Raw genomic sequence first — 27,554 nt, 5'->3', positions numbered from 1 at the left:
TCACTACTATAGCACGTAAATCCACTTACTAGTTATGTAAGTAAAATTACGCGACAGTGTAAATCCACCTTACGCACATCTCAAAGCGCTTTACAATTATTTTGGGGGATGAACTATAAGAGCTTGTATGGTTTTAAATAAAGTTGAGAAAAATTTCCCTTACTATCATTGTAAAGCTGATAAAACTTTTAAGTTTTAAAATACTTACTTGGTGTCACTTTTTGTTGTCATTTTACTGCTTTAGAAAGCCATACGCACGGACCTTTGGAACGAAAATCGCGCGTATGGCTTTCTAAAAAGTGACACCAGGTAATGTTAAAAGTTTTATTATAGCTTTTCATTGGTAGTAAGAGAAATTTTTGTCAACTTTATTTCAAATCTATACAAGCTCTTATAGTACGCTTTGGTTACTTCTGTTATGGGGTGCGTGTTTGCGGAAACCCACTGAATGATTCAACCCCTTATGAGTTCCTAGTATGTGCTTATATGGAGTGTGTAGTCTAGTTATATTGGAGTATTGGAGCTTTTCCGAACAGATTTCATTATGCATGAAGATGGGCCCAAAGCGTTAACCAAGTTTAACATCAAAAAATAAATCTTAAGGTAAAATGAAAATGAAATGATCGAACAGATCGAAAACGTTTAGCATCAATTTTAACAGCTTTTACCTTAAGTTTTATTTTTATTTTTAACCTTTTATCGGCGAAATGTATATAAGTTTAACATCATTCTCGTCCCCATAGCCCTTTCGTTTCTCTTAGCCAGCTGGGCCTTGGCACAAGGAAACAAAGGGCTCTGGGGACACAGGATTTCCAGTCCTAGATTCTAGGACTTCCGGTTTTCATGTATGCAGTCATGACGTTTCGAAAGAATGCATGAGAGAGTCGTTACGTTTTCGACTTCCGTTTAGGAATTCTTTGTTCCAAACAGCCAATCAAAAAAAATTCGAATTAATTCAAAAATCCTATGGTCCCCAGAGCCCTCCGTTTTCTCGTGCCAAGCCGGCTAAGAGAAACGAAAGGGCTATGGGGACGAGAATGGTTTAACATTACCAGCATTTTTCAGTTTGTTTTAATTTTCATTCCTTGGGAATATATTCAGTTTTCGATATGTATAAAAATTGCGCTTGAAAGTGAGACCTAAAAGAAAAAAACATTTATTTTGTTGACGGAAAGTATGACGTACAAGGATTGGCACCAGGCCAGGCCGCATCCGCATGTGAATATTATGGACTATATCGAGTAGTCTTGAGATACTTCCGCTTTAGCGAATAATGGCGGCGAAAGGAGTATTTTGCGTTCTATTTGTCAGTTTCTTTGCCTTGGCAAGTGCTACATACTGTACTTGGGACATTGAGTGTAACAAACATTCGGGCGAGACCTGTTGTTCAGATGGCATTTGCAGAGAAACCTGTTATTACTGCAACTTCGATTCCAATTGTGGCACAGGCGAAGTCTGTTGTGATGGCGATTGTAAATCATCGTGCACGAATGTTGGTGCTGTAGCAGCCGCCATAGTCAGTACTATCGTGTTTTGCGCGATCATTGGTTCGATCGTGGCTTGCTTTTGTTGTGCTTGCTGTCCCTACTACCGCTACAGATCGCCAGGGACTGTAATCGTGGCGCAACCTGGCTACCAACCGTACGTTAATACAACGCACACGACTGTAGCCACTCAACACCAACATTACCCTCCACCAGCAAACTACAACCAGCCACCTCCGCCAGGGTACAACCAGCCACCTCCGCCAGGGTATAATCAGCCACCTTCGCCAGGGTATAATCAGCCACCACCGCCAGGCTACAATCAGCCACCGCCACCGTACCCGAACTATCCGCAGCCTCAAGCTCAAGGCCAGGGCCCTATGCCTCCTCAAGTCAGCGCTGGGCAGCCTGTCAAGTACTAACTTGTTCACAAGGAACGAAGCTTGGTACACCAGAACAATGTTACAAACGATGTGAAATACAAGTGAACTCAACTAAACTTGTGTTTTTTAGCGACAACTTTATAAGCTAATTAAGTTAAAATTATGTGTATATTTTTTATATTTATAGTAGGAGCTTTAGAAGCAAACTTTTCATATTTAAAAATGCGGTTTGTTTACAGCGGTGTCTGACATGCAGAACGCAGACTTTTCACTCCAGTTCCCTGCACTCAGGTTAGCCTACTATTCACTCTGGTTATCCTGAATAGCACTTCCGTTAGCCTGTTCATGGTAAGCTTTCATTAATGGTAATGGTAACACAATATATATTCTCTTACTACAGTCTGCATTCTACAAATGTCAGACACCGGGTTAACGGTGGCTTCGTCGACCTGTAGTTTCGCCAACGGCCAAATGAGAAATACCGTATTTTTTCGATTAAGTGCCCTGGGCGCTTATTAAATTTTTGGACCTTGAGAGAGGGCGCTTATTTGAGGTGGGCGCTTATTCGAGGCTGGGCGCTTATTTAATTTTCACCATTTTTAGCAAGTAGTTCACAAAACAAAAAAATGAATAATAATGAAACGTGAAGATGAACCAAAGCAAACCTTTAACTGATCATTGAAAGTTTTTGTAAAATACTAAGAATAATCGGTCTTCGTGGAAGTCATGATCACTCAGTAGTACTAAGTCAATTTAAATTGCAATTTCAATAATAATCAACACTCTTCTTGTGTACTTCAGGGTTTTTTTTTTCTGAGAAAGGTGGGGGGTTGGCACTTATTCGAGGCTGGGCACTTATTAACTTTTCCTACCTACAGGGTGGACGCTTATTCGAGGTGGGCGGGGGACTCACCTATGAAAGGGGCGGCGATGCTTGTCATTTCACTTTGGGTTGTAAATTTCGGATTTTGATCTCGCTTAGGGTGTTCCGGGCAAAACGCCAACATTTTTAGCCATAATGGTCTCGTTTAGGGCTGCACACGAAGAAATATACAAATATAAATTCTGTTCTTAGTTTTTTGGTATCTTTTAGGGGTCAAGAAAGGCTTGAGCCACACCCAGTTTGATCTCTTTTAGGGGTTCTTTTCCAAATTTCCGATGAGCATCCCCGCCCCTTTCATATAAGAGCCCCCCCCCCCGGGGGGTTGGAATGTCTGTTAAGCACTTTTCTTCATGAATCCTTTGTGGGTGGAGAAATAATAGGTACATATTATATAGACTATATACAGTAATGCAAGGTTCTCAACTTTATGTATTGTATACAGTCAACTCTCTCTAAGACGGACACCGTCGGGACCGGCCCCAACTGTCCGTCTTATAGAGGTGTCCGCCTTATAGAGAGTCGAGGTAACGTGACACCAGAAATTTTGAGACGATAAAGCTAAACGGCTATGCACAACGAATACACGTCTGTTTTAGTCGCTTACAGTGGAACAAAAATAATATCAGAGATTCGACTTGTTTGCTAATAACAAACGGTGATACTGTAAGTAGAAAACTAAATCTACAAGTTTAAGCAGAGAAGTAATGCGTTTTAGCCGATTGTTTTTGGTAAATTTGGTATTCTAAAGGCGCTGACCTGCTATGCTATATGTCGATAACAAGTTTTGAAGTATTATTCACGAAAAAATAACTTTTAGTGCCTGTCCGGTGGCGGTTTTAAAGTGTCCGTTGTCCGTCTTAGAGAGGTGTCCGTCTTACAGAGAGTTTTCTTACAATAAAATGACTGAAAAACGGCAGGGACCATAACCAGGTGTCCGTCTTATGGAGGTGTCCGTCTTATAGAGGTGTCCGTTAAGAAAGAGTTGACTGTATACCCCAATACCAAATTATGCGAAATAGGATTCATAATCGACAAAAAATTAATGTTCATTTTGTAAGTCTGAACCGGAAACCCTTATTCACCTTTTCGACTGTATATTAATTCAAAGCTTTTCTGGAAGATTTTGAATTATTCTACTATTTTTATCATCTCAGTTTAAAATGTATAGGTATATAATAATCTCGTACCAATCTTCTCACTCGGGAGTGTACCACCGTGGGTAGGTAGACATCTTGGCCCCAAAGGTTGTTCAAAGGATGGCTAATGCTATCCACTCGATAAATCACTATCAAGTGGATAGCAAATCGATAGTGTATTTTGCCAACACTTATCCGGCTCTGGGTTTGAGATTCCTGGGGTATCCAATCGACCAAAATTCAATCGAACAAAATCGAACATCTAATTTGCTGTGAGTTCGACTATCGAACAATCATAGGCGTACGAGGCGGATCGAATCCCAAAAAGTTGGGTCGCCAAATCAAAAATTGCCTCCAAAATAGTAATGTGATAACTCATCGAAGATGGCGCAGAAAGGATTAGGTAGATGTTTCATTCATTTTCGTGCCAATTCCTATACCGTAAAATTCCGGTTATAAGCCCCCCCCCCCCCCCCGCTTATAAGCCCCCCCGTTTAGGGGCCCATCATCCTGGAAACAAAAAAAATACATAAGCCCCCCTCTCCGATGACAGTACTGAATAGGGCTAAATGTTGCTTTATTATACGTTTTTAACTTAAAAATGTATTTCCGTCAACACTCCCATGGCTCGTTTCGAAACGTTTTTTTCATTCCCCTTATAAGCCCTCCCGGATATACCTAAGCACCTCCGCTTATAAGCCCACCCAAAACCCCTTACGAAGTTGTATAAGCCCAGGGCTTATAACCGGAATTCTACGGTATACGGTTCATGTTACTTGAAAGTGTACATGTAGAAGCTCTTCCTCGATTCTTCTTTGTTTTGTTTTGTTAAGCGTTCTTTTGTTAAGTATTAAACCCGGCGTATTCAATCGAACGTTCGGTAATCGAACCCAATCGAACATCAATCGTTCGATTGGGTTCGGTAATCGAACATAATCGAACTCACAATAAAATTTGGTCGACAATCGAACAAAATCGAACGTTTGATTACCGATCAGTCAACAATTGCACTCATTCAAACGTTCGATTACCGAACTCCTGTTTTTTTATATTGCGGATATTTTGAACGGAGCGTCTCTTGTTAAGTAAATCCTGCGTGATTTACTTAAAGAATCTGACCCACCCACTTTGCATTGCGCGCCTGTTGTTGTTTACGAGCGCAGAGGCCCACAAAAACTATTGTTTCACGATAACGCTTCTTTCAAAAACAGCGATCGTTCGAAGATCACAAACTGTAGAGAAGCTATAAGAAGCGATAAGACTTGTTTCTAGCATTCACATTGCGATACAAACAGATTTCTCACCTTTTTCAATCCGCCATTTTTGGGGCCCCCAAAAAAGCCAGTGAGAGCGACCGAGAAGTAAAATCTGTTTCCATCGCGATCTGAATGCTAGAAACAAGTCTTATCTCTTCTCTTCAGTTTGTTATATTCGAACGATCGCTGTTTTTGAAAGAAGCATCATCTTGTTACAATAGTTTTTGTGGTCCTCCGCGCTCGTAAACAACAACAGGGCGCGCAATGCAAAGTGGGTGGAGACTCTAGACGGATTCCGAACAAAATCGAATCGGATTGAGTTCGAGTTTCTTCGATTAGTTCGAAAATCGAGCTCACAGCAAAATAGATGTTCGATTTTGTTCGATTACCGAACCCAATCGAACGGTATGTGTTCGATTGGGTTCGATTGATTTTTGGTTCGATTTTGTTCGATTGGATACGCCGGGATTAAACTATTGCCTATTTATCATGTGACCCGGTGTTTCTTTTACGAATATAACACGATCACGGAACGTGGATTCAAATTTGCAGTTTGAAACATCTTCAGTCCGGTTCGGATGCGAGTCACGTTCTAGGATTTACTTTCTCGAAGTTTTTAACTTGTTTGTTCGATATTCTTCGCTGCTAGCCTGCGATGCAGACGAACTAAACATTTGTGACACGTCCGGCTCCGACGCAGGCTATTCGCTGCATACATTTAATTTTCGCTCATCTACGGTTTCAATCTGTGATTTCTTCGTAATTCGCAAAAATATAACAAAAGAATAAATTTTCTTATATTGATCACGGATTCATTTTCTGCTCTGTTCTGTTGACTTTTGCTTTTTGTGAAAGAGAAATTTGTTCTTGTTCTTCAGCTTCTCGATAGTTTTATTTATACATTGCAAATCTTTTAAAAGAAAATTTATGTAAACGGCTTCCCGAATCGTTCTTGTCTTTCGCAGGAAAACAATTTTTGGTGGGAATTTATGGCGGTCCAGTCCGGGTTTTGCCAGTCGGATCCCATCCAGTCCAGATTTTGTTAATCCGATCCGATTGGGTTCGGATTTTGTTAATCCGGTCCGATCCGATCCGATCCGGTCCAATCCAGATTTTGTCAACGCCCTATTATGGACCATATTGCGTGGGGATTCAGATACTTCCGCGTTGGCGAATAATGGCGTCGAAAGGAGTATTTTGCGTCCTGTTTTTCTGTTTCTTTGCCTTGGGAAGTGCTACATACTGTTATTATGACAGTGACTGTGAAACATGGAGCGAGTCTTGTTGCTCAGATAATGTTTGCAGAGAAACCTGTGGTTACTGCTCTTACGATTACCAGTGTGGTACGGGCGAAGTTTGTTGTGATGGCGATTGTCAGTCATCGTGCTCGACTCCTGGTCGTTACTCATCATCATCATTTCCTTTATACGATTACTGCAGCTACGATAACCAATGTGGTATAGGCGAAGTCTGTTGTGATGGAGATTGTCAAGGATCGTGTCCGGTTAATGGCGGTGCTATCGCAGGCGGTATAGTCGCTGTAGTCGGCATGATCGTGCTTTTCGTAATCATTGCTTTGGCTAGGCGCTACCGTTATCGATCGCCAAGGACTGTAATCGTGGCGCAACCTGGCTACCAACCTTTCGTTAATTCGACTACATCGCACACGACTGTGGCCACTCAACAGCAACATTATCCTCCACCAGCAAACTACAACCAGCCACCTCCGCCAGGGTACAATCAGCCTCCACCGCCAGGGTATAATCAGCCACCACCGCCAGGCCACAATCAGCCACCGCCACCGTACCCGGACTATCCGCAGCCTCAAGCTCAAGGCCAGACGCCAATGCCTCCTCCAGTCAGCGCTGGGCAGCCTGTCAAGTTCTAACTTGTTCTCAAGGAACGAAGCTTGTAACACCGGCACAATGTTACAAACGATGTGAAATACAACTGAACTGAACTGAACTGAACTAAACTGAACTTGTGTTTTTTAGAGACAATTTAATTAGCTAATTGAGTTAAAATAATGTGTATATTTTTAATATTTATAGTAGGAGCCTTAGAAGCAAACTTTTCATATTTAAAAATGCAGTTTGTTTACAGCGGTGTCTGACATATGCAGAAATGCAGACTTTTCGCTTCGGTTAGCCTGCTATGCACTCTGGTTAGCCTACTATTCACTCTAGGTAGCCTAAATAGCACTTTGGTTAGCCTGTCTGCGGCAAGCTTTCAATAATGGTAATGGTAACACAATATATGCTCTTAGTCTGTAGTCTGCATTCTGCAAATGTAAGACACCAGGTTTAAGGTGGCTTCGTCAACCTGTAGTTTCGCCAACAGCAAAATGAGAAATACCCAGTGTTGTCACTCCATAGTCTCTTATTGCAATATTATACTGCAGTGGGGGTGTCGAATGGTAAATGCGAGATGGCGAGACTGATATCTTTTCTGCGAGCCCGAGACCTTTTTAGCCTTGCAAAAGAAATCGAGACTGCGAGAAGGCGTCAAAGAAAAATTCGAGACGACGAGACCCCTGAAATTTGGCTAAAATTTTGCGAGACAATGCTCAGTTTTTGAAGGACCATTCACTACCCCTTGCAGTTGATATATATTAAACATTCCTCAAAGTTAATGAGATGTTAGTGAGCCGGCTGTTGGCGAAACGACTGGCTACTATATTTTAGGTTAGTATTAATACATTTTGTTAAGGGCTTAGTATCGGGTGTTTTAATGTAACACCTTAAAATTTTGTAGTAAATACTGCACATGTCGATTGTTATATTGGCCATCTTTAAACTTGCTCTCAAATGACTATTGACTGACGATCAGTCGACTATTGACCAATAATGCCAACCAATGTATCGGATGACACTACCTACAGTCAACATGACCAATGATTTGCATTTTTTATGCATTTTAAGGGATTAGGGGTATTTAAGGTCATACGTTAAAAATTTTGTAGTAAAACTACTTGGCTGTTGGATTTATGAGAAGTGATATGAGTGTCTGACACTCAGTGAAGTTATAAAATAATTTTGCCATTGTTCCAAGTTTTTTTATACATTCAAGTGGATTTTCAGTGACAAAGCTACATGCTATAGTAAATCTAAATGTTTGTAGTTAGCCTTAACATTAAATGTGTATATGTTGATGATAACCTGTGAGCAGATCGACTCCCAGCTGAAAACCAGTGGATTTTGTGAGGAGTGACAACTCTTTCCAAAAATATTTCTGACATATTTTTTCATTTTTTGGCAACGTTTCAATAAACTGATGAATTGTTTCTATTTTCCTGGCAGTTCCTTTTGATTCCCAGCTAAAAAAATATTTTTTTCTCCCAAAACAGCATTTTAAAGGGTTGTTATCCCCAGGCAGGTTTCTTTAACAGGTCACAAGCACAGGTCAAAGTGCTAGTGATATATATAAACAGGCTAAACATAGTGTTCTAGCCCTAGAACACTGGATAGTTGTTTAGGGCTATAGGAGACTGTGTTTAACCTGTTTCTATATTAGTAGCACGTTGACCTGTGCTTGTGACTTGAGGAAAATGACCTGTAAAAGAAACCTGCCATGACACCCCCCATGATTTTCAGTTGCATATGTACATACATATACTGCTTACTTATTTCAAGTACAAGTGTGTTGTATAATTGTTATTTGTTCAGGAGTGTTACAATCTTCAGGTGTAAGTTAACTGTAATTTCAGTTGTGACTCGTTTTCATTGATATCCAGCAGCAGTATGTGTGAACACCGGCTGTCATGATCTCCTGCTTATAACAACTTTACTAGAACCTAATAAAGAATTTTCTAAAACAATTATAAGCATGCAGTTAAAAATATGGTTTCAATATCTTCTAAAGTACTCTAGGAGCCAACCTCGTTCCCAGCGTCTAACATCTTCCTGCTCCTGTGGGCGGGAAGATGAGAGACGCTGGGAACGAGGTTGCTCTAGGAGCCAGGGTTTCAATGCCGGGGAGGGGGGGGACTCACCTATGAAAAGGGGCAGGGATGCTTTTCGTCTCGCTTTGGGTTGTAAATTTCAGATTTTGGTCTTGCTCTGGGTGTTCCGAGCAAAACGCCAATATTTTTAGCCATAATGGTCTCGTTTAGGGCTACACACAAAGAAATATACAAATATAAATTCTGTTCAAAAGACACAAAATGACACCTATCGTGCCGTTGCCATGGCAACAGTTTTGCTGCAAATACCTATTTTTATTAAAATAAATACTAATATCCCCAGTGTTTGCTTAATCAAAGATGATCCACTTCCAACAAGCTAATGAGGAGAGTTAGGGTAATAGGGCATTATGTGTGTTCCAAGCTGGACCCTCTGTCCCACTTTTTTTTTTTTTTGCAAATTGAGATATTTGGTTTATGACAAAAAGAGCCTGGAACCAAGAGTGTTGCCATGGTTACATCATAGAATGAGCCATCTTGCACCTTTAAGAAAGGTAACTACTGACGCTAAGTTTCAGAAATATCACCTTTATATTTACAGAGATATCCTTGATTTTGTGATCTATCTTTTAGTGGAACAATTTATGACGTCATCACTATCCTCATTTGCATAACACAAAAACGTTCACGAATATCTCCTAAGAAGATCTTTCAAAACGGTAAACGCCATAATTCTTCTTTAATAATAGAAGTCTTTCAAATAAGCATTAATTAATTTTTACTTCACTTTTTACTTTTACTTTTATCATGTGACCCGGTGTTTCTTTTACGAATATAACACGATCACGGGACGTGGATTCAAATTTGCAGTTTGAAACATCTTTAGTCCGGTTCGGGCGTTATATTAATTTGATGCGAGTCACGTTCTAGGGTTTACTTTCTTGCCGTTTTTAACTTGTTTGTTCGATGTTCTTCGCTGCTAGCCTGTGATGCAGACGAACTCAACATTTGTGACAGACGTCCGGCTGCGACGCACGATATTCGCTGCATACATTTAATTTTCGCTCATCTACAGTTTCAATCTGTGATTTCTTCATAATTCGCAAAATATAACAAAAGAATAAATTTTCTTATATTGATCACGGATTCATTTTCTGCTCCGTTCTGTTGACTTTTGCTTTTTGTGAAAGAGAAATTTTTTCTTTTTCTTCAGCTTCTCATCCTGAATCGTTCTTGTCTTTCGCAGGAAAACAATTTTTGGCGGGAATTTATGGCGGTCCAGTCCGGGTTTTGCCAGTCGGATCCCATCCAGTCCAGATTTTGTTAATCCGATCCGATTGGGTCCGGATTTTGTTAATCCGGTCCGATCCGATCCGATCCGATTCGATCCAGATTTTGTCAACGCCCTATTATGGACTATATTGCGTGGGGCTTCAGACACTTCCTAAGGATGGGCCGATACAGGTTTTTCAAAACGATACGATATCGATACGATATTTGCTTTTTTTCTCGATATCGATATCGATATTATGACGTCATTTCCGTCCTGACATCATATGTATGTCACGTGATTTGTCTAAGAATTCAAAAGACAGTCCTGGCATTATAGATATTAGCCACGAATGTTGATTTTTGGTCTTTTTGTTTCACTGTTACATCAGCAGTGTGTGGACATCAAGTCAGGGCAAGAAAAATTCAAATATTGACAAGAACAACAATACAGTGGAACCCCGTTAATACGGACACCAAGGGGACAAGTCGAATTGTCCGTATTATCGGGGTGTCCGTATTAAGCAGGTTCTCAGAAAAAAGTCACAGATACATGGCATCAACACAAAGACGAAGGCGAACGTTCTTACGGCAACAAAACGTTGTTTGATTTTACTGTAACTGTAACAAATGCAAACTGTGAACTCCCTGACAATAATTAATAGTTTTTACGAAAATCTTACGATCTAGTCAGACACTCGAACTACACTTTAATAAACTCAACAGTGGAATTATTTGAAAATGTCGCAACTTTACTATATACAAGAAATAAAACGCATTTCAACAGCAACCGAACGTTTTCTATAAAGTTTCCTTTGTAACTAAGACTCTAACCGTAACCGTTCTTAAACTCTACAAACTCATTTAAAAAGTCGGAAGCTTTGAGCTTGCGACACAACCAGGCGGACTGAAGATTCGACAAAATCTTTGTAAGTCATGCTATTACGCTACTATGTGAGAAATCGTTTTAACTCGTCAAATTATGTCATTATTGGCAAGGGTGAAGTTAGCAAATAACCGCGACAATGAAAATTGTCAGTGCACGGATGACCAGTGTCCGTAAAGCGGGGTTGACAATGTATGACAGTTTGTCACTCGGGACACGGAAAAGTGTCCGTTTTACGTATTAACGGGTGTCCGTATTAAGCGGGTTAATTTAAAAGAAAATGTATGAGGTTTTCGTCGGGACCAACGAAACTGTCCGTAATACCGGGGTGTCCGTATTAAGCGGGTGTCCGTAAAGCGGGGTTCCACTGTATTTGCTTGAGATAAATTGCATTTTTTAACTTCAGGTGCTACCAAGGGACCGCAGGCTCAAGTCACGTGTGAAGTATCGAAAACGTATCAAAAGTGCGATATTTTTCGAAAGTACCGATACTTATACCTAATCGTACCTTTTTGGTACGCTTCGGCGGCATATCAGGCGAGTTTGGTCGAGCCATGGTTCGTATTTTGGCGAGACGCAGTCGAGCCAAAATACCCATGGCGAGACCAAACGAGCCTGATATGCAGCCGAAGCGTACCAAAAAGGTACGATTAGGTATTTACCGTACCCAAATTCAGCCAAAATTTCGGTTATATTTATCGCTCTGTTGAAGCCATGCTTGCAAGGTATGCACCACAAATTGTGTTGAATTGATCTTCAACACTTTTGCCAAGTTCCTCTTCTGCCTTTTTTTGTGCTCGTTTTATTCTCTAAATTTTCAAAATCCAACTTAAGCGAAAAATTTGGAAATTCCGACTCCATTTTTCCAGTCTGAATGTCTCAGTACTTGTCGGCAAACATCGCCCAATTGGCAAGCGCGCTCAATTTTAGTTTTGGCGGGAAAGTGTTTCTCTTTTTACGACCGCTAAACACCGCTAAATTTAAATTACGAAGTTCTGTATTATTGGTAAAACGACTTTTCAATTCATCGTTCTTTGCATCAAAATGACCGTGATATGATGCCATATCAGGTCAGTGACTTGATATCGTAGGATATAGTAGCTATAGATCGCGCTTCTGATTGGCTACTTGCGAATTTGGGTACGGTTATTTTCAAAATTGTCAAAATATCGATGTATCGAATATTTGGTATAGAGTTTCGGCCCATCCTTTTAATACTTCCGCGTTGGCGAATAATGGCGGCGAAAGGAGTATTTTGCGTTCTGTTCGTCTGTTTCTTTGCCTTGGGAAGTGCTACATACTGTGCTTTTGACGGTGACTGTACGACATGGGGCGAGTCTTGTTGCCCAGATTATGTTTGCAGAGAAACCTGTGGTTACTGCTTTCACGATTACCAGTGTGGTACGGGCGAAGTATGTTGTGATGGCGATTGTCAATCTTCGTGTTCGACTCCTGGTGGTCACTGCAGCGGCGATTACGAATGTGTTTCAGGCAAGGTCTGTTGTGATGGCGATTGTAACCACTGTTGTGGATCATCGTGCTCGACTCCTGGTGGTTACACATCATCATCTCCTTTATACGATCACTGCAGCTACGATCACGAATGTGGTATAAGCGAAGTCTGTTGTAATGGAGATTGTCAAGGATCGTGCAATGTTTGGAATGGTGGTGATATCGCAGGCGTTATAGTCGGCATGATCGTGTTGTTGGCGATCATTGCTTCGATTGTAGCTAGGTGCTACCGTTATCAGCGTTATCGATCGCTAAGGTTTGTAATCGTGGCGCAACCTGGCTACCAACCTTTCGTAAATTCGACTACATCGCAAACGACTGTGGCCACACAGCAGCAATCTTATCCTCCACCAGGAAACTGCAACCAGCCACCTCCGCCCGGGTACAGTCAGCCCCCACCACCGTACCCGGACTATCCGCAGCCTCAAGCTCAAGGCCAGACCCCTATGCCTCCTCCAGACAGCGTTGGACAGCCTGCCAAGTACTGACTTGTTCTCAAGGAACGAAGCTTGGACCAATCTTACGATCGCGAACGATGTGAAATACGAATGAACTGAACTTGTGTTTTGTAGCAAAAACTTATGCACCTATCAATGTTAAGCCCAAGGGTGGGAGGGGGGCAACCCACGGGAATTTGACATCATGAAGCTCTCCCAGGGAAGGGATTTTGACATCTTAAATGGTCTGCTGTTTTAGACATTTAAGAAGAGATATGTGAAATTTGACATTCACTAGATGCCCAGGGGTAGGGAGTTCAACTTTGGCTTCCAAAAAATCTCAAATTCCCCTGGGTCTTCCCCCCCCCCCCACCCACCCTGGGGCATGACATTAATAGGTGCATTAATAAGCTATTCAAGTTAAAATAATGTGTATATATTATTAGTAGGAGCTTTTGAAGCAAACTTTTCATATTTAAAATACATATATATCAACTGCAAATATATGCTGCTGCAGTTTACCTGCCAACTTTTTCCTGGTCAAAGGCGGGAAATTTTTATCCTGAGAGTGCCAGGATTTCCGAAGACGATACGACAATGTCCGAAGTTTTCCGAAGACGTTCCGAACATATCACGATCCCAATGGGTGGACGAGTTTTGCTAAAATCGACCTCATTCCCAATGCTTTTTTTGTCAAAGCTCTGAGATTTCGGGGAAAGTATCATCATTTACTCATTTTACATGGAGTTTTTGTTTCTCAGATTGGTTTAAGTTTACATTTCTTTGGAAAGTGTGTCATTTGTGGTTGTAATAACTCTCATTTTTCGACTAGGCGTGAGAAATTGGTTCCTAGGCGTGAGTTGGCATAAGATCGAAATTTTCAACTCGCAGGCTTGAGACTCATGCCCAAGGCGTGAGAGTTGGCAGGTATATGCATTTGATATACTAAACAAACATCAATATGAGATGTTAATGAACTGGCTGTTGGTAAAACTACATTTTGGCAAAACAACCGGTTACGGTAGCAGCTTCAAAAGTTTTGTAGTGTGCTTATCTGTTGAATTTGTAAGTAGCGACGAGTGTCTGACACTCAGTGAGGTTAAAAAATAATTTGCCATTGTCTCAAGGTTTTTTATACATTCAAATGGATTTTCAGTAGCAAGGCTACATGCTATAGTAATTTTAAATGTTTGTAGTTAGCCTTAACATTAAATTAAATCGAGCCTAGAGTGAACTAGGCTTAAGTGTTATTTGTTCAGGAGTGATGCAATCTCCAAGTGTATATTACGGAAATGGTCAAAATTATTATGCTCAGATAGGACCCACCACTCTGCAAACAGACAGGTGGTCTCTTCATGTACCCTCCTTTCCACACCTTAAAAGATGGTGTCTTGTTTGTATAGCCCTCACTCTATCAGGAGTAGAAACTCAGAAAAAGATTTCAACCTCCTTGTGCCATTTCTCCAGCAAGGCAAGCTTCATGCACACCTAATATGAAAGTCTCAACTCAAATTTTAAGGCCAATTAATTTTGTCCATTTTGGCTTACCAGACAGGTGGTATCTTGCAGGGATCTTGCATAGCCCCCCTACCCCTACACAAGGTGGGTCCTCGTCGAGTACACTTGTTATGACCACTTCCCTTAGTGTTACTGTAACTGCAATTGTGATCGTTTTCATTGATATGCAGAAGCATGGAAGAACACCCCACTGTCATGCTCTCCTGCTTATAACAGTTTTTAATACTAGAACTTAATAAAGAATTTTCTAAAAAAATAATATTTATAAAAATTATGGTTTCCGCAATATCTTCTAAAGCACTATAGGAGCCAGGGTTGGAATATCTGTTAACCACTTTCCTTTATGAATCCTTTGTGGGTGGAGAAATAATGGATACATATTATATAGACTATATACAGCAATGCAAGGTTCTTAGGGACGGACCACTATTTTTTTGGAGTGGGGGGGGGGGGGGGGGTGAAAAATATTGAAAAAAAAATTGTTTGCAGGGCCTGGAAAGACAAAATAAATTGTTTGCGAACACGATATGTATAACAAAAAATAGTAAGAATTTCGAAAAAAAATGTTTGCAGAGGTGCATAAACTAAAAAAAAAGATTGCAGAGGAAAATTTTTCATCCCCTCCCCCCCTCCAAGAAAATAATGGTCCGTCCCTTAGACAACAAATGTTCCTTTTGTAAGTCTGAACCGGAAACCCTTATCCACCTTCTTTTCGACCGTTAGGTACCGTAATGATTCGATTTAGCGCCCTTCTTCAAATAAGCGCCCCCTTCCGAATAAACGCCCCTCTTCGAATGTGTTTTTGTAAATAAGCGCCCCTATTCCAATAAGCGCCCCCATTCTAATTAGCGCCCCCGTTCTTATAAGCACCCCTATTCTAATAAAAGCCCTTATTGTGGATAACTGCCCATACTGAAGTCATTGATCACGACGTCAACTAGATAAACTCCTGACCGTTCGCCGTACAGTTCATGTATATATTTACTGCTAAAAAGAACAATTCTTTTAAAAGTAACTGAACTTCAAACAATTTCTAACTGTTAAAGTTTCTGTTATTGTTAGATACATTTGGTTGTTTCTCAAGAAATTAAATAAGCGCCCTGTCCCGAATAAGCGCCCTGTCTCGAATAAGCGCCCTCCCTCGAGGTGCCAAAAGTAAATAAGCGCCCCGGGCGCTAAATCGAATCATTACGGTAATTGCAGTTTTCAGTGAAATGCGAACTCTGAAATTCATCCATCTACGATTGCGTTTTCGCTGCCCCTTGCGCCCCGCCATCGGCGTCGTGCTTGGCCTCATCCGGTGTCCTGATGGTGCCGCGCTCGTGACGTGATCTACAATTTGATGTTCAGTTCTTGAGTGTACGTGTCGGTTCTGTCTTTTGAGCGTTAGTCCGCACAATTCTTCTTCGCCAATTCTTTCTCTCTTCGTCACGGTTCTCACGTTTCCATCTTTCTTTTTCCTCTCTGTTACTACACTCCTCCTATCTGTCCGATGATGTCATCACTTCTGTCTGGCTGGTCCATCCACTGTCTCGGCCGTACGACAGAGTCTGGATGGTCCGCCTCTCAAGCGTTCACACTCTTCTGAGAAATGCGCCCAAGATGATGATACCCGATGAGCGCGATCAAGCATGGTGGCGAGTAAACCATGTTTGTAGCGGCTGACTACATGGCTGTGATAGTGCAGGAGTAGCCCTGTGTTTGTCGGCTAATACAAACCTTTGTTCGACAAGTGGCGCGCGATTTAGAAGCTGCACCCAGCCTTCTCCCGCCCTGCTGCACCCCAAGGAAAGGGAGCATCCCATTTTCCTCTACCTCCATGGTGAAGCTCACAGCGCTATGGGCGTGGTTCAACGTATCCAAAAATTCTGTAGCTGTTGTCAGATCTGGCATCCTGACTAGAGTGACACTCTAGTCGGTTACTCTAGTCAGCGGTTATCATCATCTACACAAGATGCACCGAAACGTCGGTTCCTATCATTTATATTCCTTGTATCATGTATTGGAGCCTGTTTAAATGAGGAGAGTTGTCCCTGGTAGGAGGGTTACCCTCTCCCCTGAGCCATCTTTTGCCGAGCGTTTATATGAGAAAGTTGTCCCTGTTGACCGAGCCAAAACTTGGCCCTCTTGGTTTAAAAGACTGGCGAGAGTTGTTTTGAAACATCTATTATGGCTGCCTTTTCTGAAATCAGGAACGCATCGACAAAGACCATTTTTTGGACAAATTTACCGCCGACTTCGATTTCAGTTTATCTGCAATTTTGTTTTGGCCGATAGTCTAGCGTTTGCGCATGCTCCGTATGTGTCAACTTGTCCCTGGTAGGCGAGGCAAAAATTACTAAACTGTTTATATGGAAAAAGTTGGCTCGATCACCAAGGTCACCCTACCTTCAAAGTGAGTGACCCTCCAGCCAGGACTACCCTGCCCCTCGAGCCAACGGTTCGCAGCTATTCATAAAGAAATCTTTGAAAAGCTGTCTCGCCCGGGATGGCTCGGTATGGAGGGTAACCTTTCTACCAGAGACAACTCTCCTCCATGTAAACAGGCCCTTACCAAATCGGTTTTTTTTTAATCTTCTGTTTGCGAAACAAAAGTTGATTGCTTAAAGCTCCCCAAAATGAACTGCGCGCACAGATAGAATAGAGTGTTTTCATGGCATGCAGCCATGTTGGAGCAGTGAAACAATAAAAGATATTTGCATAGCCTGCGTAGCAGGCGTCGAAAGGGGAGGAGGGGGCTAATATTTGCATAAAAATGAGTTTTTTCCCCAAAGGAAAACCATGCTATTGTTTTACTCCTCCAATATGGCCGCCATGAATACACTCTATTGTGTTACAGTCAACTTTAATTTTTGCTTTCCGAACGCGATTTTGAATATAAAATTTTTATCGAAAATCGTAAAAAGAAATCAAGAAATGACAAATATTAAATCCTGTTATCTGTTTCGGTTTTTCTTTTCATTTCTCTGTCTCCTCTGGGAGAATAGCTTTTTTTCGGTTTTTACATGTTGATACAAGTTTGACGATTTGTCCGTAATTTCTGTTTTTTTGTACAGCTCATTAGAATATTACACAGCACATTAGCATATGAAAAACGGGTTACACGAATAGTCTTCTTTCGATATGTTAAAATTCAGCTTGGTAGCGAGGCCTAGAGGACCCTCACAAAAGAAATGAATAAACGTGCTTGTAAAATTTCTTTTGTTTGTGTCGTCAAGGCCTCGCTACCAAAAAGCTGAATTTTGTATCGAAAGACGCCTATTCACTCTAATGGCGGCGAAAGGAGTATTTTGTGTTCTGTTTGTCAGTTTCTTTGCCTTGGGAAGTGCTACATACTGTACTTTGGACAGTGACTGTACGACATGGGGTGAGCATTGTTGTCCAGATAACATTTGCAGACAATCCTGTAGTTATTGCACTTACGATTACGAATGTGGTACAGACGAAGAGTGTTGTGATGGCGATTGTAAGACAGCGTGCCCGGTTAATGGTGGTGTCATCGGAGGTGCTGTAGTCGGCACGATCGCGTTTTTGGCGGTCATGGGTTCGATTGTGGCTTGCTTTTGTTGTGCTTGTTGCCCGTGTTACCGCCACAGATCGCGATCGTCAGGGACTGTGGTTGTAACGCAACCTGGCTGCCAACCGTTCGCCACACAACAACAACATTATCCTCCACCAGCGAATTACACCCAGCCACCTCCGCCAGGCTACAATCAGCCACCACCACCAGGGTACAATCAGCCACCGCCACCGCCAGGGTACAATCAGCCTCCGCCGCAAGCTTTGTATGATCAGCCACCGCAGCCGTACCCGAACTATCCGCAGCAGTCTCCAGCTCAATAGCCTCCACCTCAAGGTCAAGGCCAGACCCCTATGCCTCCTCCAGTCCAGTACTAGATCAACAAACGAAGCTTGGAACACCGCAACAATGTTATGAACGATGTGAGATACAAGTGAACTGAACTAGTTTTTTGTAGCGATAACTTAAAAAGCTAATTAAGTTACAGTAAATTGTTTGTGTATAGTCAGGGCTTTACTGCTTTTTTAAGAAGCAGATTTTCATATTTAATACGGTTTAAATTGTAACAGTAACAGTATTTAAAATGGTTTCATCTTTTTTTGTATTTTAATCACAGTTTATGATCTGCAATGGGGTTTGCTCTTTGCATAAGCTAGCCTGCGAGCAGGCTCACCTTGGAGCAAGTTGCGGGAGCGGCGTCAGCCGCGAGTGAGATTGGCGCCTCTCCCCGCCTTATCGCTACGCTCGCTACTAGGCATAAATAGATTGTGCTCGGCAACTTTTGAGCAACTTTTAGCGTTTTGAGCAACTTTTTGTAGTACCAGCAACCTAGGACAACTTTTGCTTTCCTTGGCAACTTTTAAGCAACAAATTGATATAAAACCGATCCAAACCATAAAAGGTCGTTTTATCTCGAAGGATTTTAGTAAAACTTTTTTTTTTGAAAACTGATTTTTTCAATTTTTTATTTTTTTTTAACTTTTTTTTTTTAAAAATATTTTTTTAAATACTGGTGAGCAGCACACAGCATAACAATATATGGTTTTTTGGCCTATTTTAATGATTGTAAGAACATTTAATGAAAATGTTTAAAATTAATGGCAACAAACAAACAAACGAACACGTTTTGAGTAGTTATCTAAAACAAAACGACTCAAGAGAGCAAGCAACTTTTCTAAATTTTGGTGGCAACTTTTTGATATTTGAGCAACTTTAGAGCAACTTTTGGGTATATTGTGAAGCAACTTTTCTTGAATTTACTAGCACAATCTATTCATGCCTACTCGCTACTCGCGTGTGCCCCAAGGTATATTCGCGCGTGCCCCAAGGTGATCCTGCTCGCAGGCTATGCACCATGTTGCACCATGTGTCACTAGCTTTATATCCATTGATTCAATTGATACAGCAGTCGAGCTTTGGTCGACTGACAGTCAGCAAGTCACTTGGCTGATACATGTCTATCGTTATAGCGTCTGACTTTTAACTGGTTTTCAAATGACTTTTGTCTGACGTTCATGTACTGAACAATGTATTGGACATTGGACAACACTACCCACAGTCAACATGACCAACGATTTGCATTTTGTTATCCATTTTAAGGGATTAGGGGTGTTTAAGGTAATACGTTAAAAATTTGCAGAAAGTACTGTTTGTCTGTTGGATTTATAAGTTGTGACGAGTGTCTCACATGACGCTGATCAGTTAAGTTAAAAAATAATTTTACCGTTTTGAGATTATTTATACATTCAGTACATTCAGTAGCATAGCTATATTATAATTCTAATGTTTACTGATGAATTGTTCCTATTTTCCTGGTAAATTGTTCAAGTCTGGCAGTTCCTTTTGATTCCTGGCCCAGAAACGTGTTGTTCTTCCAAAACAGTGCTTAACATAACCTTACATAACCTACATTCTCAGTTCTAAATTTAAATGGCCGTAATGAACCAGGAAAGCTACAAAAAACCTTTATATCACAATCGTGCTTTAGCTAATTATAATCTCTAGAAAAAAAAAACAAACAAGATGACTGATGGAACATGGCCATAAATTGCGTCTGTTCGAAATATTTTAATTAAAGGCCCTTGACAGATTTCCATACCCTTGCATATACCTTAACTTGTGAAATCGCTACCCTTTCGAGCGGAGCCTCCCTGTATAGGGAGTACCCTCCCCCCACCCCTCCCCCGAATCGAACGTTCGATTGTGTTCGATTGACCAAAATGAGCTGTGAGTTAGATTACGTTCGATTACCGAACCCAATCGAACGATTGGTGTAACCCCGGGGAGCTTATGTGAATATTATGGACTATATTGCGTGGGCTTCAAAAACTTCCTCGTTAGCGAATAATGGCGGCGAAAGGAGTATTTTGTGTTCTGTTTGTCTGTTTCTTTGCCTTGGGAAGTGCTACTTACTGTACTGGTGATGGTGACTGTACGACATGGGGCGAGTCTTGTTGCCCAGATAACGTTTGCAGACAAACTTGTGGTTACTGCAGCTACGATTCCGAATGTGGTACAGGCGAAGAGTGTTGTGATGGCGACTGTAAGATAGCGTGCCCCGTTAATGGTGGTGCCATCGCAGGCGCTATAGTCGGCACGATCGTGTTTTTCGCGATCATTGCTTCGATTGTGGCTTGCTTTTTCTGTGCTTGCTGTCCGTACTACCGCTACAGATCGCCAGGGACTGTAATCGTGTCTCAACCTCCCTACCAACCGTTCGTGTCGACAACAACGCACACGACTGTGGCTACACAGCAACAGTACCCTCCACCAGGGAACTACAACCAGCCACCTCCGCCAGGGTACAATCAGCCTCCACCGCCAGGCTACAATCAGCCTCCGCCGCCTGGGTATAATCAGCCACCGCAGCCGTACCCGAACTATCCGCAGCCTCAAGCTCAAGGCCAGACCCCTATGCCTCCTCCACTCGGCGCTGGGCAGCCAGTCAAGTACTAGATGAGTCTAGATCAAGGAGCAAAGCTTGGAACACCGGCACAATGTTACAAACGATGTGAAATACAAGAGAACTGAACTAGTTTTTTTTTTTGTTGCGAGAACTTAATAAGGTTATTAAGGTAAATTTTCTTGTGTATAGTAAGGTTTTTACTGCTTTAGAAGCAGATTTTCATATTTAAATACGGTTTAAACTGTAACAGTAACAGTATTTAAAATGGTTTCACCTTTTTTTGTATTTTAATCACAGTTTATGAACTGCAATGGGTTTTGCTCTTTGCATAAGCCGATTATGGATTGGATGTTCACTGTATTTATTTTCATCCCTCAAGAAAATTTAATGTTGCACCATGTATCATTAGCTTTATATCCATTGATACAGCAGTCGAGCTTTGGTCGACTGACAGTCAGCAAGTCACTTGGCTGATACATGTCTATCATTATATTGTCTGGCTTTCAACTCGTTCTTAAATGACTGTTGTCTGACGTTCATGTACTGACCAATGTATTGGACAAAACTACCCACAGTCAACATGACCAATGATTTGCATTTGGTTATCCATTTTAAGTAATACGTTAAAAATTTTGCAGAAAATACTGTTTGCCTGTAGGATTTATAAGTAGTGGCTAGTGTCTGACACACGGTGAAGTAATAAAATAATTTCACCATTTTGAGATTATCTATACATTCAAGTAGGTTTTCAGAAGCATAGCTTTATATTTATAATTCTAATGTTTGTAGTAAGACTTAAACATTAAATAGGTAAGTGGTGATAACCTATGAGCAGTTCGATATTCATAATGGTAGCTGCAGTGGATTTTATGGGGGGTGACCTTTTTTTTTATTTCTCACCTTTTTTTTCCATTTTTTTTTTGTTTCAGCGAACTGATGAATTGATTCTATTTTTCTGGTAAATTGATTGAGTCTCCCTGGGGCGGATCCAGGGGTGGTTCGGGTGGTTCGGTCGAACCCCCTAAACTGAAAGAAAAAACCTTCTAACACGAGCGGTTTCTGACGAAAAAACATAAGTGAACGAAACAAAATGCCAACTTTATTGATTACACTTTCTGTCTATCTACATGCTTGTGATCCAGAAATCTTTCCTAACATCCACCTGTTGTTGCGAATTGGATGTATAATTCCAGTAACATCAGCTGATAGCGAGCGCTCAAACAGCACTTTAAAACAAGTCAAGCGTTGCCTTCGGACCACGATGACAACCGAGATACTCTCTGGCCTGACTTTAATGCGTATTCATTATGAAAAGCCTGTCGATTACGATGCTATAGTTCAGAAATTAGCCGAACAACAACCTCATAGAATGTTACTCGTTGATCCCATTTTTAAGAAATCTTAAGCGTGACTTTTTAGAACACATTAAATAGCGAAGACAAATATATTACAGTGATTTTAGTTTCATTTTCTAGGTGTCAGTTGATCTTGATTATTGTAAAGACTTAAACTTAGTCCTTGTTTAATAAAATAGCTTTAAAAAGAGATGGTTTGTTTAGATATTATACCGTCCACAATCATTCCTCAAAACGCTGGAAATCGCATTTCCGAGGACTTAAATTTCAAAATTTCCCGGGGGAGCATGCCCCCGGACCCACCAAGATGGGTCCGCCTTCGGCGGCCCATTTCTTCGAACCCCCCTTCTCCAAATCCTGGATCCGCCCCAGTCTCCAGATTCCTGGCAGTTTCTTTTGATTCCTGGCCAAAAAAAAATTAATGTTCTTCCAAAACAGTGCTAGTTAAAAGGGTTGTCATCCCCCATGATTTTCAGTTGCATTATGTAAATACATGTATTGCTTACTTTTTCCAGGCAAAAGTGTCGTGTAAGTGTTATTTGCAAACCCGTTACCCTTTTATATACCATTTTGACAGAAATTGTACCCCTTTCGTATAACTTCTTACTGTCAGTTACTGAAAAAAGGTACCCCTTTCATATACCTAAAAGGCATGACATAGACTTAGAACAGGACGTGTTCTTGTCATTTTCATGAAACACATAATAAATTAAAATAATACAGCCATAAATTGCATCTGTTCGAAAAATTTTAATTAAAGGCCCTTTTAAATACCTAAATGACAGATTTCCATACCCTTGCATATACCTAAACTTTGTGAAATCGCTACCCTTTTGAGTGAAGCCTCCCCATATATAGGCCATTATAGGGAGTACCCCCGCCGCTGGGGATCGAACGTTCGATTGTGTTCGATTGACCAAATTATTGTGAGTTGTGAGTTCGATTATGTTCGATGACCGAACCCAATCGAACGATTGGTGTAACCCCGGGGAGCGTATGTGAATATTATGGACTATATTGCGTGGGCCTCAGAAACTTCCTCAGCTCGTTAGCGAATGATGGCGGCGAAAGGAGTATTTTGCGTTCTGTTTGTCTGTTTCTTTGCCTTGTCAAGTGCTACATACTGTAATTGGGGGGGTGATGGCAATGAATGTAACAAAGATTCGGGCGAGTCCTGTTGCTCAGATGGCATTTGCAGAGAAACCTGTTATTACTGCACCTACGATTCAAATTGTGGCACAGGCGAAGTCTGTTGTGATGGCGACTGTAAATCATCGTGCTCGACTCCTGCTCATTACTGCAGCCACGCTTACGAATGTGGCACAGGCGAAGTCTGTTGTGATGGCGACTGTAAATCATCGTGCTCGACTCCTGGTCATTACTGCAGCTACGATTACGAATGTGTTTCAGGCAAGGTCTGTTGTGATGGCGATTGTCAATCATCGTGCTCGACTCCTGGCGGTTACTCATCATCATCGACATCATCTCCTTCATACGATTACTGCAGCTACGATTCCAACTGTGGCACTGGCGAAGTCTGTTGTGATGGCGATTGTCAATCATCGTGCACGAATGCTGGTGCTATAGCAGGCGCTATAGTCGGCACGATCGTGTTTTTCGCGATCATGGGTTCGATTTTGGCTTGCTTTTTCTGTGCTTGCTGTCCGTACTACCGCTACAGATCGCCAGGGATTGTAATCGTGTCTCAACCTCCCTACCAACCGTTCGTGTCGACAACAACGCACACGACTGTGGCTACACAGCAACAGTACCCACCGCCACCGAATTACAACCAGCCACCACCAGGGTTCAATCAGCCTCCGCAGCCGTATCCGAACTATCCGCCACCTCAAGCGCAAGGCCAGACCCCAATGCCTCCTCCAGTCGGCGCTGGACAGCCAGTCAAGTACTAGATGAGTCTAGATCAAGGAACAAAGCTTGGAACACCGACACAATGTTACAAACGATGTGAAATACAAGAGAACTGAACTATTTTTTGTTGTTCTGTTGCGACAACTTAATAAGGTTATTAAGGTAATTTTTTTGTATATAGAAAGGGCTTTACTGCTTTAGAAGCGGATTTTCATATTTAATTACGGTTCAAACCGTAACAGTAAAAGTATTTAAAATGCTTTCATATTTTTCGGTATTTACCACAATTTAAGATTTGCTCTTTGTGTAAGCTGATGATGGATTGGATCATGTTGACAAATTTGGGTAGTGTCATCTATTAAGCCAAGAATACATGGTTAAATATTTATTGAGCAACAAAATTAATGTTGCGACTGGTATTTAACAAAGTTATGTTGAACAGTGTATCCAGTGTTGAACATTGTTTAATGGAAAAGAGCCTGGATCTATTCCATTCAACAAGTTGAAACATTTGTTGCTCAACAAATGGTTAACCACGAATCATTGGCTTAAGGTCGCACAGGACCCTTGCTCATTAATAAATTCGTTAGCCAAATTTCCTGACGGGGTGCTATCTTGAAAAGCTTAAATTCGCTAAACTTTGAACATCGATTCCTCTAAAATTTATCAATGATATTAGGGGATGATGGAATTACATCTTTTTACTGAGAGATGACCGTTGACTGTGATGTTACAAGCTCTTAAAAGTTTAACTGCAGATAATGCGATTTTGTGTCCAAGTTTTCAGCTAGAACAGCGCACCGGATTAAATGATTATACAACCTAGTGATAAATCATAACCTCTTTTTTGTTCTGACAAGAACGAAATTTTCCATTTTAAAAACCGCTTGGAGTTTATGGCATAGAGAGTAGAAATGTGAAATCTAAACTTTGGAACGTGCTACCTTCATTTTGAGAAGGAAATTTCAAAATTCGCTCTTGTCAGAACACAAAAGAATACTCCAAGTTTGTGTTCCTCGAAGATCAACTCCTGAAAGTCTATATCGGCGGAGAAAGCTTGGAGACAAAATTGCAGGTTTTTAGGCTTCCGAAGACCTTCCGAATCAATGTTTACAACAACGTGTGCTATATTCAAAGCTGTGAATATAATTATGATAATTCGCTTTGTCCCAGCGCACGAGACACAAAGCTAAGAACAATAGCGCATAATTACTTGTACAAAGAACTGTAAGAAAATAATATCATGAATATTTCGTTTGTTTTCAGCTTCAGTCGTCGCAGTTCGTACATACTCTTTAAAAAAATACATACATAATGACTTCAAGGGTGCTGCGCGACCTTAATATTGATTGACACATGTCTATTGTAATATTGGCTGTCTTTCAACTTGCTCTCATGTGACAGTTGACTGACGGTCAGTCATCTATTGACCAATAATGTCAACTGATGTACTGACCACTACCCACAGTCAACATGACCAATGATTTGCATTTTGGGTATTTAAGGTAATTTGTTAAAAATTTTGCAGAAAATACCGAGTTTGTTTGTTGAATTTATAAGTAGCGACGAGTAACTGCCACTCGGTGAAGTTATAAAATAATTTCACCATTTTGAGATTATTTATACATTTAAGTAGATTTTCAGTAGCATAGCTATATTTATTTATGATTCTAATGTTTGTAGTTACCGGTAGACTTGACATTAAATAGGTAAGTGTTGATCGACATTCGTAATCATAGCTGCAGTGGATTTTATGAGGGGTGACAACTTTTTTTATTTTGGACCATTTTTCCCATTTTTTTTTTGGTTCAGTGAACTGATGAATTGTTTCTTTTTTCCGGGTAAAATTAATTGTTTGAGTCTCCAGTTTCCTGGCAGTTTCTTTTAATTCCTGGTCCAAAAACTTGCTGTTCTCACAAAACAGTCCCCCATGATTTTCAGTTGCATTATGTGGCCACCATTTTCTTTTGTTGAAAACCATCACTGCGCATCCATAAGCTCCCTTTTCAGCCCGGGCTGAAATTTGAATGCGATTACATGAGGTTTTTCAGTGCGTTTGCCCAGGCTGAGATTTTCAGCCCGGTTTCAAAAAGCGGAGTGGAAATTTCAGTCCGGGCTAAAATTCAGCTCGGGATGAAACTCATTTAATGTAATCGCAAGCGCCGTTTTAACAAGATTTGATCTGGAAGCTGAACCGAAATCTCAGCCAGGAAAAGCGGGCTGAAATTTGCCATGTAATTAGGCCCCAAGTGTTGTGTAAGTGTTATTTGTTCAGGAGTGATGCAATCTTCAGGTGTATGTTAAGTGTAACTGGAGTTGTGACTTGTTTTCGTTGATATGCAGAAACATGCCAGAACACCTGCCATCACGATCCCCTGCTTATAACAACTTAATTAAAACTTATTAAATACTATTTAAAGAAATAAAACTATATGCAGTTTAATTCATGGTTTTGTTATTCTCCAAAGCACTCAAGATACCCGGTGCCGACTTTTCATAAGTCAAATGCGTGAGATTACCATCGTCAACTTTTAGTTGAGATCAAAACTGGAGGACATTAAATATACACAGAAAACCTTGAAAAAAAGTTGAAATCAACTGAAATCAAAATTCATGCTTATCCTGGATTAACTTTAGTTACTATTGTGCTTTGAACAACCCAGCCCAGAGGTTTAGAAACCCGCCGGCCCTCTCAACAGTAAAACCGATCAACAATTTTTCTTTAGTTTAGTAAGTATGCCAGTTTTGGCAAGGCAAGGTGGCCTAATGCATATATGGTTAGTGCAATGTACTCTGGATCAAGAGGTCTGAATTTTTTAACCCTGGCTAGGGTCATTGTTCTCAGGCAAGATACTTTACTCAGTCATGGCGCCTCCCTTCACCCAGGTGTATAAATGAAACCACAACGTAATGCTGGGGGTAACCTTGTGATAAATTAGCATCCCTTTTGGGGATATATATGAAAAGAGGGATAAGCTTTGGCAAGATGGAACACTTTGGCCCAATTCAGACCTTAGATAAGATAAGACCTTTTGATAAGATAAGATAAGACCTTTTGGCAAGTAGGGCCTATGGGTGGTGAATGGATGGTAGATTTCATTCTTGTCCCCTGCGCCACTTGTCTCTCTTAGCCAGGGAAGCCTGCGTATGTGAAACAAGAGGCTCTGGGGACACAACTTGAGTGGCGAGATTTTAACAATAAGTGAGATTCAAATCTAGCCAACCAATTCAACTGTT

At 41.0% G+C, this 27,554-nt stretch overlaps 5 protein-coding genes across 6 annotated transcripts; all 5 read left to right on the top strand.

Annotated features, from left to right (window-relative positions):
- Nucleotides 1–1,242: 1,242 nt before the first annotated feature.
- LOC144637588 (uncharacterized) lies at nt 1,243–8,959 on the top strand. Its single transcript, XM_078496651.1, has 3 exons — nt 1,243–1,903; nt 2,107–2,158; nt 6,108–8,959. Exons 1-3 carry the CDS (start codon nt 1,274–1,276, stop codon nt 7,028–7,030), a joined length of 1,605 nt encoding a protein of 534 aa, XP_078352777.1. The 5' UTR covers nt 1,243–1,273; the 3' UTR covers nt 7,031–8,959.
- A 3,437-nt stretch (nt 8,960–12,396) lies between these two features.
- On the top strand, nt 12,397–14,924 carry LOC144638432 (uncharacterized). Its single transcript, XM_078497631.1, has one exon. The coding sequence runs from the start codon at nt 12,434–12,436 to the stop codon at nt 13,196–13,198; it is 765 nt and encodes a 254-aa protein (XP_078353757.1). The 5' UTR covers nt 12,397–12,433; the 3' UTR covers nt 13,199–14,924.
- Nucleotides 14,925–17,604: 2,680 nt separating this feature from the next.
- LOC144638435 (uncharacterized) lies at nt 17,605–18,792 on the top strand. The gene has a single exon (XM_078497634.1). The coding sequence runs from the start codon at nt 17,936–17,938 to the stop codon at nt 18,506–18,508; it is 573 nt and encodes a 190-aa protein (XP_078353760.1). The 5' UTR covers nt 17,605–17,935; the 3' UTR covers nt 18,509–18,792.
- Nucleotides 18,793–20,515: 1,723 nt separating this feature from the next.
- On the top strand, nt 20,516–26,760 carry LOC144638433 (uncharacterized). 2 transcript variants are annotated; one of them, XM_078497633.1, is made up of 2 exons: nt 20,516–21,021; nt 24,264–26,760. In XM_078497633.1, exons 1-2 carry the CDS (start codon nt 20,532–20,534, stop codon nt 24,356–24,358), a joined length of 585 nt encoding a protein of 194 aa, XP_078353759.1. In that variant the 5' UTR covers nt 20,516–20,531; the 3' UTR covers nt 24,359–26,760. The 2 variants fall into 2 exon arrangements, with proteins under 2 accessions (XP_078353759.1, XP_078353758.1); XM_078497632.1 differs by having other exon boundaries at nt 20,516–21,096; nt 24,294–26,760.
- On the top strand, nt 23,470–24,259 carry LOC144639017 (uncharacterized; the record flags this gene model as incomplete). The annotated part of the gene is made up of 1 exon (XM_078498282.1): nt 23,470–24,259. A coding segment is annotated over exon 1 (759 nt), but the record flags the coding sequence as incomplete, so codon positions are not given.
- Nucleotides 26,761–27,554: the final 794 nt, after the last annotated feature.

Source organism: Oculina patagonica, chromosome 14 (assembly GCF_052425735.1).
Source record: "Oculina patagonica isolate OP01 chromosome 14, crgOcupat, whole genome shotgun sequence".
NCBI lineage: Eukaryota > Metazoa > Cnidaria > Anthozoa > Scleractinia > Oculinidae > Oculina > Oculina patagonica.
This window is presented reverse-complemented; position numbering and strand designations above follow the sequence as displayed.

Coding starts and splice junctions, on each gene's coding strand:
- LOC144637588 (XM_078496651.1), top strand. CDS start 1,274: ATGGCGGCGAAAGGAGTATTTTGCGTTCTATTTGTCAGTTTCTTTGCC. Junction 1,904..2,106: donor CTGGGCAGCCTGTCAAGTAC/TAACTTGTTCAC, acceptor GTTTGTTTACAG/CGGTGTCTGACATGCAGAAC. Junction 2,159..6,107: donor CTCCAGTTCCCTGCACTCAG/GTTAGCCTACTA, acceptor TGTCTTTCGCAG/GAAAACAATTTTTGGTGGGA.
- LOC144638432 (XM_078497631.1), top strand. CDS start 12,434: ATGGCGGCGAAAGGAGTATTTTGCGTTCTGTTCGTCTGTTTCTTTGCC.
- LOC144638435 (XM_078497634.1), top strand. CDS start 17,936: ATGGCGGCGAAAGGAGTATTTTGTGTTCTGTTTGTCAGTTTCTTTGCC.
- LOC144638433 (XM_078497632.1), top strand. CDS start 20,532: ATGGCGGCGAAAGGAGTATTTTGTGTTCTGTTTGTCTGTTTCTTTGCC. Junction 21,097..24,293: donor TCAAGCTCAAGGCCAGACCC/CTATGCCTCCTC, acceptor ACTATCCGCCAC/CTCAAGCGCAAGGCCAGACC.